General features: G+C 35.7%; 1 protein-coding gene across 1 annotated transcript; it reads right to left on the reverse strand.

Moving 5' to 3' along the window:
• Window positions 1–519: 519 nt before the first annotated feature.
• On the reverse strand, window positions 520–11,595 carry LOC121428571 (bublin coiled-coil protein-like). Its single transcript, XM_041625284.1, has 2 exons — window positions 11,100–11,595; window positions 520–1,931 (listed from the first exon to the last, which is right to left on the reverse strand). Exons 1-2 carry the CDS (start codon window positions 11,275–11,277, stop codon window positions 1,735–1,737), a joined length of 375 nt encoding a protein of 124 aa, XP_041481218.1. The 5' UTR covers window positions 11,278–11,595; the 3' UTR covers window positions 520–1,734.
• Between the last annotated feature and the right edge of the window lie 40 nt (window positions 11,596–11,635).

Here is an 11,635-nt window from a genome sequence, read left to right on the forward strand (position 1 = left end):
TCATAATTCCTCCTTTTAATGCTTGCAATTAATCAGGTTTCAGTAATATGGACTGTAGAAGGGCATTTCATTGGTGTAAAATGTGACTTTGACGTAGATTTCCAAAGTTCTGGGGAAGATTTCTTAGCAGTAACATTTCGTATCGCAGCTCCCTGGGTCTGAATAGTCTGCTCGTGCACAGCTAGCTGCATTGGTTTCATGCATGCAAAGCTCAGCCAGACAGCCGGCGCGGCCGGCTACTGTATGCTAGCGGTAGGCCTACATACTGTCATGACTATGCAATCTTTGTGTGTGTGTATTTGTGTGTAGATTAACAAAAAAGGCGCATGACGAATTGGCTTGCAATTTTAACTGTAGAAGGTTGATAAATGCATGCAAAATCGGGAGAAAAATTGCGCTACTTTGAAAATTATTGGTTGCCCGATTCGGGCCACCAAAACTTAACATTTTTTCAATAATGGTTGCCCGAGATGAATTTTTGGTGGCCCCGGGCCACCGCTAATGTCGAGCCTTGCCTGGTGTCTTGGGAGTAAGGGTCCAACACAACATTAGTATACCGGTACTCTAAAATGGGGCATACTAAAGCCAGGTAGCATTAGGTCTTAGTCTTCCTTGGACATGGGCTGATGTTTTGCTGACAGAGCTGGCTTTCTTGGTTATGGCTTTAATATGATTATGATGAGTCCACTCAGTCCAGTTTAGGTTGCTCTTGAGATGAACACCTCGATACTTTATAGCTTTTTCAGCTGACTCAAGAGGCTGTCCATGGATGCTGTTAGTCCATTTGTCAGGTTTTCTCTTGTTGGTCACATGCAAAACATTGCACTTCTGTGGGTTGAAAGGCATAAGCCAGTCACTTTCCCATGTTTGTAAGGCCTCCAGGTCTTGCTGCAGTCGTTCAGAGTCCACATCCGAGCTGATCTTCCAATATGTCATGTACATGCTGTGCAGCTGGCTAAGACATACTCTGGAAGGTAGTTGATGAACAGCAGGAAGAGCAGCGGCCCAATGATGCTCCCTTGTGGTATGCCAAATGTGACTTGTGCAGTATCAAATGTACTTCCTTCAAGAACAACTTGTTGACTCTGATTTGTGAGGAAATCTGCAATCCACCAGTTGGTGAATTTTATCATTACTGCTAGTGTTGCAGCTTGTAGAGTAGTCTAGCATGTGGTACTTTATCAAAAGACACTGGGTGCAGTGGGATTAAACTCATGACCCTCTGATTTTTTGCAAGAGTCAGAACTGCTACACAACCAATGCTTTCACTTTTGGGGCAAGAACTTTGCAATCTGGCATCATCCTTAACTTTGATAATAGGTTATTTGAAGTTTTGTGTTGGTGTGGGAAGCAAAAGTTAGAATGCCTTCCCTAGCTATAATGTGTGAGTTTACATCCAATCATATCATTGATAGCTAAAAATACCAAGTCAGGTCTGTCTTTATTTATTATAGATCCAGCTTCCTTTTAACTTAGTCTGGTGCTGTGGTGGTATAAAAATTAGGCCAAAACCGATGCCAAAGGTACACATAATTCGAAATCCCCAAATGTCTCATACATGTTGCAGGTAATGGGCCCAAACCTAGTCTTTGTACCTTTGATTGTTTTGTTGGACCACCAAGTAGCTACACACAAATTTCTTAGATAAAATCCTCAGAAAGACGGTTATTCCTGTTTTGTAATGATTGATATGCCTTTAAATGGAATGTTTATATCTTGGAACTGATCACACTGTCAGCACGAATCCTGAGGGCCCTGATCATCACCAGAACCTGCACTTCTGGCTAACCTGGCTGAAGTAAGTTCCTCATATTCCTGACGGCTAGCTGCCAAAAGCTCCTTTAACTTAGCATTTAGGTCATCATTCTTCTGATCAAGTTGGTCCAGGCAGGAATCAATTTGGTCTAAGGTCTGGTCCAATGCTAAATAATCTGTTGGACAAGAGAAAAAAAGATATTATTGTCAAATTTCTTTAATATTCACAAATTTAGAATGCAAATCAAATATATGGACTTCTTTTAATTCCAGATAATAAATATTGGGGAATCTTTATTACTTGCCACATTTTCTGGAATTCTATTTCAATCAAAACTAGGCTTATAGATCTAATCTAATTCGAAAGAGAGGGCGCTGTTTGTACAATGTCTTTCAAGATGTAATTTTTGTATCCCTTGCTTTGAAGCAAAATTTCGCCGTGTGGATTTGTGATCGAATCTCCTGGATTTACAGAATGTTCTTTTGATATAATATACACTATCCTTATATAACAATGGATCCTTCAAAGAGTACACGTCAGCTGGAAAACACTCCAAACAAATCGTCCCCGCTCTCCAAGAAGCCGAAAATTGTTGACTCTAGTCCCACCGCTTCCCAAAGCCGTATGGTAACGAACGCGGACGCTGTTCCCAAAGGTCAGTACAGAAATGATTCGGCTACGCATTTGGCTTCGTCTAACACTAGCGCCAGGCGTTCTCTTGGTTTAGAGTCCACAGATGCTCCTCCTACCTGGTTTGTCACCTTTTTTAATGACTTTGAATCAAGATTTGACTCACGCATTGAAGCTTTGTTGGATAAAAAATTGAGCGACATTTCTTTAAAGGTGTCTGATCATGATGAAAGAGTCAAGAGCATTGAGTTTGATATGGGGTCCCTGAAGGATTCTGTCAAGCAGTTAGAGAAGGAGAAGGAGGTGCTCATTGCCAAATTGGATGACCTAGAGAATAGGGGAAGGAGAAAGAACATTGTTCTGTTTGGGATTCCTGAACATCCAAACCAAGATCATGAAGATTGTTTGAAAACTGTTACCGATTTCTTACAACATGCCGATGTCTCGAAGGATGATTGTTCGCAGATAGAAAGGTGTCACCGTACCCCCACATATCGATCTGAGACCAGCTCTAGGCAGCCGAGAAGAATCCACATTGCCTTTTCTTCCTTCACAACCAAAGAACGGGTGAGGAAAGCGTGCGTGAAGAAGCTGAAGGAGTCCAATTCCAAATATCGGGATCGAAAGGTCTTTGTTGCTGAGGATCTATCAAAGAGAGTCCTTCAATTACGCCAGAAGAAGCAGGAGAAGTTCAAGCATCTACGATCAGAAGGAAAAAAGCCTTTTTTCGCATACCCAGACAAAATTCGGTACAGGGACCCAACCACTGGGAAAGTCTTTTCAGCAGATTGATCCTATTGTATTACAGAATGTCTTTTTCAAATGAAAACATCTACTAATGGATCTCATGAACACTCTTCCACGTAGTTCTACATGTTTAAAGGTTGAACTGAATGGACATGCGTTATCTTTTTTAAGTGATATTTATGGACTCTGAAATTGTTTAATCTTGTATGATATTTCATAATTTTTTACCTTTTAACAAGTAGAGTGAGAACAGCTGTTGTTATGGCTCGTCTTATTTGTTTATGTCTTTGAATACAGGCTGTTTAACTGACTTATTTTTGATACTGATTATCTCTCATCTATCTGTGCACAGGAGTGAACTTTATTGTTGTATTGATATATATTTTTTGAAGTTTACCTGTACAGACACTTCTTTATCTCATGTGTAGATACTACGTGTATCAGTGAAGCTTAATGCTAGTTTTTATCTCCCTTCCATAGTGACATTTTTTATTACATTTATAAGGTAATGTCTTTTTCATATCTTTTGAAAATAATGTGCACATGTTTTAATGTACACTTTGATATATTTTCAAGTTACTACCCCTTGGCTTTACTCTCCTTTGTGATGGGGATCTGAAGAGTTTTCTTTTTTGTTTGCACTGTTTTCTTTTTTGTTTACAGTGTGTTCCCAAGAGATGTTTTTTCCCCCATAAAGCTACTCTAGGCATTTGTGAGCATTTTTTATATATTGACTCTGTTATTCCGATTTACTTGTATACCATACATGTACGAGTGTTTTGATTTCTGTATTGGCTACTGACTATTGCTGATGATATATTGTGTGTTTTTTTTTTATTATGCCCCTATGTAGATCATGATTTATATGTGATTCAGAGAGTCCATTTTGTTTGTTTTTGTGGTTACACGGTGGATTTTGCTCAAGGCTGTTTCATATTTCTCGTTGTATGCACCTTTGGACCAGGGCTGAGACTGATTTGAAGTCACTGGCCACTATTCTTGGTGCCATTTGCACCCTCCTTTCGATTTTACCTAATTTGTTGTTGTTGTCCCCCTCCCCTATTTGTAATATGTTTAAATTCAAAGTAGTTAATTGCTCACTTTGTTTAAGCTCTTATTTGCTAGATATGGTATCTTGTGATTTTACATGGTGGCAAGCAGTCATGTGCCTTTTACAGTGTTTATTCTTATTTCAATTTATCGTGCAATGCAGATACTTCAAAGAGTGGTATGGAACCAGTGATATTGTAGAATTTCATTTATGTCATTAAAGCTTAGCACATTTAACTGTCGGGGTATCCAAGATTATGTAAAAAGAAGAAAAATATTTCATTACTTGAGGTTAATTGACAGTGATATTATTTTTCTTCAGGAGATACATTCCTCCCCAGAAGACGAATCATTTTGGAAACAGCAGTGGGGGGAACATGCTTGGTTCTCAAGCCATACTTCCAATAGTCGTGGTGTCGCTATTTTGATTCGTAATCATGTTTCGCTGGTAATTCACTCCTCGTTTGCCGATCCAAATGGAAGATTTTTGATTTATTCTGTAACCATAAACGGTTTATCTCTTTTACTTGCAAATATTTACGGCCCCAATAACGATGATCCGGATTTTTTTCTAGATGTTTTTGCTAAAATAGAGCAGTTTAATTATACTTCATTAATCTGTGCTGGTGATTTCAATGCAGTGTTGGGTCCTCTGGATTACCGAGGTGGTAGACAAAGACATGCTAATGAAAAAGCTAGTGAAATTATTCAAGTATTGATGGAAGAATACAATTTATGTGATATTTGGAGAAACTTTCATCCTCATTTAAAACAATACACTAGGCATCAAATTAACCCAAAGGTTCTCTCCAGATTAGATTTTATTCTTGTTTCTGAAAATTTTGTTAACAATTGCTTGCAATCAAAAATAATTCCTGGGATTCAATCAGATCATTCTGTAGTTACCTTGAACTTTAAAGATGCTCATCCTCAGAAGGGACCCGGGTTTTGGAAACTCAACTGTAATTATTTGCATAATGATGCTGATTTTGTAAAAACAATGAAAGAGACAATTAATTATTTTAAAACAGATAATTGTAACAGTATGTGCAACCCACATATTATGTGGGATGCCCTCAAATGTACAATAACAGGTACTTGTATAGAGTATAGTTCCAGAAAGAAGAGAGAGAGGAAAGCTGCCAAAGATAAATTGTTCAAAGAAATAGACAATGTAAAAATGCAAATAAACAATGACCCAGATAATGTGATTCATATTGAGCACCTAGAAAGTTTGCATAGTGATTTGGACAAGATATTAGAATATGAAACTCAAGGCTTAATTATTCGATCAAAATTGCGCTGGGTAGAAGAAGGAGAAAAAAGCTCCAAATATTTTTGCAATTTAGAGAAAAGACATGGTGAGAAAAAATCCATTCATAGAATCAAAAATGTTGATGATGAAATAATTTCAAATCCCCAATCCATATTAGATGAAATTAATGACTTTTACCAAAACTTGTATAGAAAACAAGATACACAAAATTTGTACAGTACAGACACCTTCTTGGAGTCTTTTGAAACGCCAAAATTAAACGATAATGACAAATCATTTTTGGAGCATCCTCTTACTAAAAAAGAATTATATGAGACAATCACCTCTATGAAGCATAACAAAACCCCAGGGTATGATGGTTTACCGGTAGAGTTTTACATTGTTTTTTGGAAAGATATATCTGATCTGTTATTGGATTCATTCAATTTTTCTTTAGAAAATGGCCTTTTGTCTACATCACAAAGAAATGGTATTATTACTTTACTTCCCAAGAAAGACAAGGACCAGTTTTATTTGAAAAATTATAGGCCCATATCATTGTTAACTGTGGATTATAAGATTTTAGCAAAAACACTGGCAAATAGACTAAAGAAATGTCTCAATGATCTTGTTCACCCAGACCAGTCTGGCTTTTTAAAGGGTCGCAATATTGGGAATAATATAAGATTGATTATGGATTTGATAGAATACACAGAACTTCATGACATTCCAGGTGCCATTCTTTTATTAGACATTCAGAAAGCATTTGATAGTGTGGATCATGAATTTTTGTTGAAAGTTTTAAAAAAATTCAATTTTGGGGATAAGTTCATTGGTTGGATTAAAACTCTATATTGTAACCGCAAGAGTTATGTTGCTAATAATGGATTTTTTACTAAAGCTGTTATGATGGAAAGAGGAATTTTCCAAGGATGTCCAATCTCCCCCTATTTGTTTTTATTAGTTATTGAAACAATGGCTCTTAGTGTAAGACAAGATGTAAACATAAAAGGGATCCCTGTAGAAGGTCAAGAGGTAAAAATATCCTTATTAGCTGATGATTCTACCTGCTTTCTTGATGGTTCACTTGACTCTTTTAACAATCTTTTTGATTTGCTTAAGAAATTTGCAGCTTGTTCTGGTTGCAAACTTAATATAGCTAAATCTGAGGCTGTTTGGGTGGGGGCTAAAAGGGGCTCACAAGTGAATCCCTATTCTGAAAACGGTCTTAATTGGAAAACCGATACATTCAAAACTCTTGGAATTGTTTTTTCATTAGATACCAGGACAGTGTTTGATCTTAATTATAAACCTAAACTGAAGTCTATAGAGGCAACCCTTAACTGTTGGCGTTGTAGAAACTTATCCTTAGTTGGTAAAGTTTGTGTCGTTAAAACATTATTATTACCTCAGCTATTGTATCTTTTTTCTGTGCTATGTATACAAACTCCAACCAAGCTATTCAAGGAGTTAGAAAGGATTTTCTTTAAGTTTATTTGGAGTGGTGGGAGAGATAGGGTAAAAAGAAAATGTTTTTATAATGATTATTGTTCAGGTGGATTGAGAATGATTGACCCTTATGTTTTTGCTTTGTCTCAGAAAATGGCATGGGTGAAACTTCTTCTTGATAAAGAATATGTTAGTCTGTGGAAGACAATTGAATTGTCAGTACTAGAAAACTTTAATCAAAACAAAGATATTTTGTGGAAATCCCATGCTCCTGATTCCATTTTGAAAAGTCTTCGTTGTTCTCAACTGTCAGAGTGTATTAGAACATGGTATATTTACAGGGAGGAAGCAGTGAAGAAGGAGTTTAATACAGTATTTTCACATATGGGGTCATGCCAATGTTTATGGTATAACAAACATATTAGATCCAAGACAAAGCAGTATTTTTTTTAACCAAGAGTGGTTTGATTGCGGAATAAATTTTGTTAGCGATTTATTGAACCCCCCACTCCCAGGAAGCAAGCTTTTTGAAGAACTAATTCTTGACTTTGACATTTCTCCAAGGGGAAGGAAAAACTTCAACTTTTTAATGAAAAATATTCCAAATTCTTGGTTAAATATGTCAGATTGGGACAATGAAGAAATTTTTCATAAAATAGTAAACAATCTATGTCAAGCAAAGAAGGTCCCAAAGTATGTTTACCCTATTTTGCTCGGGATTTTTAGTCCAACAAAACACACTGATTTCTGGGAAGAACTGTCTTTGTCCCCAAACTCTGAAGAGTGGGATAAGATTCATTTGAGAAATTTCAAATGTTCAATAGACTCGCGTATACGTTCTTTCTATTTTAAACTCTTTCATAAAGCTATCTCCTTAAACGACTTCTTACATAAAATTAAAAGGAAGGATTCTCCGAATTGTACATTCTGTCACTCCCTATCAGAAACCATTATCCATGTATTTATTGATTGTGACATTGTGAAAATCATTTGGAACGAAATAGTTCTTGAAATTTCTCGACATACCAAGAAGCTTTTTAATCCGTCCCCCTTTGAAAAGATTTTTGGAGTTAAAGATGACAAATTTATCACTTATATTTTCCTGATATTCAAATATTATATTTACTTATGTAAATTCAAAAATAACATTCCTTCATTTCAGGGTTTTAAAGTCTATTTGAAAACTTGTAAGGAAACAGAATATCGCATTGCCAAAAAGAAAGGTACTCTTGCACTCCACTTTAGGAAGTGGAAATATGTGTTCTGATGTACACTGTACTTGTGTAAGAAACTGCTTGTATATTAGATGTACTTGTTTACTAGCTGAGCTCCTTTATTCCATGTAATACTGCTTTGTTTTGATTCATTATGATTATGTTATTTTTTTTTATTTATTATTGTGTTTGATTTCGATTGTATTTTGATATTTGTGTAATCATTTTATCGATCAATAAAAACTTAATGAAAAAAAAAAAAAAAAAAAAATAATCTAATTCGAAAGTGAGCATGAACATCCACTTTTAATTTGAACATCAAATTGCCATGATGACCTGATCTGTTTAAAGTCATATACAGGCTATACATTAAATTAGATCTATGCAAGAATACATAGATCTAGTCTAAATTCTATTTATAGTAGATCTACGTTATAAAATTAAATTGATTGAGATTTAAAATTAAAACAATGAAACTAACATTAGTAACAAGCTTGAAAGAGCAATGTGCACACATGCATTCTACAAACTTGTGACAAGAAACAAATGTCTCCCTTAAACTTTTAAAGTTGAATGTTAAAGGGATGCTCCGGGCTGAAAATACTTCTATCTCAATAAATTCACCAAGCAAAATGCTGAAAATTTTATCAAAATCAGATAACAAATAGCAAAGTTAATAAATTTTTAAGAATTGCATAATTTCGGTGAAACAGTTCTAGGCATGTCGTCATCAATATATATTAATATTATCACCCGTATCAGACATCTGAGCTGGTCATTTACAAAACCGTATTGCCCTACATTTTCTGAATATCGGAAAGGGTAGGTATATTGTTTGTATTTTCCTCGGTCTCAGTGCGCATATTTACTTTGCATGCAGAGACGAAGCAAAATATACCTTTGTATTTTCCCTGGTCTCACATCCAGGAATTTGTGGATGCGTATAAAGAGATACGCTTCATAAGGATCCGCCCACCAACAATATACGTCATAATAAAGACAACGCTGAATCCGAGCGCTTGCAAGTACGTCATAATGGTAAAGTGCAGAGCCTAGACCGATATTAACATGACACAACAGAACTCTATTTTTAAAAGAAATATCCCCATTATCATGATTTTTGCTCTAGATATCTGATTTGGATTTATATAATATTGACTGGCTCTTCTTTCGGGGAACATCAAATATATTGCCCTTAAATGACCCATATTGCCCTCGTCTAAAGACTCGGGCCAATATGATTCATTTGCTGGCAATATATTTGATGTTCCCCTCAAGGCCAGTCAATATTATATAAATATTCCCACTTGTTCTTTTGTGTTTTATTACATGAAATTACATTTATTCATAATTTTTTTACCGAGAACTAAAACAACTGGATTGAAAACTGATATTATCAGTGATAAAGTGTATTAGTTATTTATTGCCGCAACTTATTTCATCATTCTAGTTTTTTTTACACATGTATGAAAAAATGAAACATTAATGATTTCATGTAATAACATGTCATAAGAAAAAAGAAAGTGGGGGTGTGACATCATCAGCACATCTAATGAATATTCATGACAATGTCCACATAAGGATAGCGTATGAAGGTGACTGGCTGGATGTTCATGAATATACATGAGATATATGACGTTACATAAGTCTGCTCGGTTCTCGCGGAAGAACTCCATACTGCCAAGCTGTTAATTCTATTTTTCATCTTTAAAACATATGTTGAACTACATTTTGAATATATTTTTAATAAATTTAGATGATTTGATTTGGGGGTTTGCATGAAGTTTGAACTTTTTTCCTCTTTTCTTTATTATTTTTCTTTTATATCCTTCCTGCTTGCCTCTTTTTTTTGTTCCATCTATCTTTATTTCCAATCCTTCCTAGCTTTTTTTCCTTTCCCTCTCTCTCTGTTCATTTTTCTTACTTTCCTTCTTTTTTAAATTTCCTTTATTTCCTTCATTCTTTCTTTCCTTAATCTTTTCTTTCCTTCCTTCTCCCTTCCTCTCCTTTTCTTTTTGTTCTTTCTCTCCTTCCATTATTTTTGTTCTTTTTTATTCTCTTCCCTTTTTGTTCTTTCCTCCCTCTCTTTCATATTTTCTTTCATTCTTTCTTTTCTTTTTTCCTTTTAATTCTTTTCCCTTATATTTTTCCCTTTCTTGCTCCCTTCCCGTTTTCTTCTTTTTTTTTCTTGGAAAGAATGAAACATTTTTCTTTCTTTTCTTTCATTCATTCATTCATTCTTTCTTCCTTTCTTTCCTTTCTCTCCTTTATTTTTTCACACATTTATTCATCCTCCCTTCCTTCCTTTAATTCTTTCTTTATTCATTTCAAAGAGTGACGGACACTTTTTTCCCTTCTTTCTTTCTTTTACTCTTCTTTTATTCCAAATTCATCTCTTTTCTCCCATCTCTTCTTTCTCTCCCTGATTCTTTCATTCACCTTTCCTGGCTTTTCAATCTTTATTATATATTTTTTTTCTAAGTCTAACATTAGCCTTCTTTGTTGGCTCGGTAGATCCGCTCATGCAGCTGGCATACTTTTTCCATTGTCCCGTATTTTATTTTGTGAAATCTGGTCACGGCCTGGGATGCATACGCACACACACACAGGTGGCCCGTAATTCCAAGGACCCCTGTATTCACAAACATTTGAAGTTATGTTCAGAAGCCCGTTCCAATTAAGTACCCTCCTTTTATTTAAGCCCACGCTCCGCAAGGCCCTTGAATTTTGTCTCACCCGCGGCACATGCCTACTACTTTTTTGGTCGAGTCCCCCCCCCCCCCCGCCCCGGGGAAATAATTTCAGCATTTTTTGCTCTGTGTTAGTGTTACTGAGTTACTGTTTGTGAATTTTACTCTTTTCCAGACAACCTTTTTCCAGATATAAATATTTTCAGCCTGGACCATCCTTTTAGGGATATCAAGCTTTCAATTTATGAAAGTTAAGGCTTTACTTCAGAAAGCATAGGCCTAATGTGTTAGACCTGTAATATGTGTACCTTGCTCCATTATATCTTCCACGTCCAAACATTCGTCTTGTTCTGATGTTGACACATCGTCATCGACTTCGTCTTGCTCGTGCTCTTCACTGACATTTTCCTGATTTTCTTCATCCTCTTCTACATTTCCCGGATGCCGTTCCAAAGGCTCAGGATGATTTATTTGTCCATTAGCCATGATATTAATACAGTTTAAAATTCGCTGTTTGTTATAAAGTAATTTCACAGGCCTTTTCAGTCCACGCAGTTAGATATGTAACTATCTCTTGCTGACTTGGCTTGCATATAAAATTGTATTAGGCCTAAGTACAGCTGGATATTTAGCACAGCAGCTAGCCAAGCCAAGCACGCAAACAAACTAGTGGGACTGAGCTAATTCAAAGAGATTATGGGTGATACCATTATTTAAGCAGGGGAATGTTTTTATAATTCTATTTATCACATTTCCTAACATAATAATTATTCCTGTCGATAAAATGAGAAACTTAAAAAAATACATTGCTCAAGTGATTCATATTAATTTGATTTTCCATAGA

Source organism: Lytechinus variegatus, chromosome 15 (genome assembly GCF_018143015.1).
Source record: "Lytechinus variegatus isolate NC3 chromosome 15, Lvar_3.0, whole genome shotgun sequence".
In the NCBI taxonomy this organism is placed as follows: Eukaryota; Metazoa; Echinodermata; class Echinoidea; order Temnopleuroida; family Toxopneustidae; genus Lytechinus; species Lytechinus variegatus.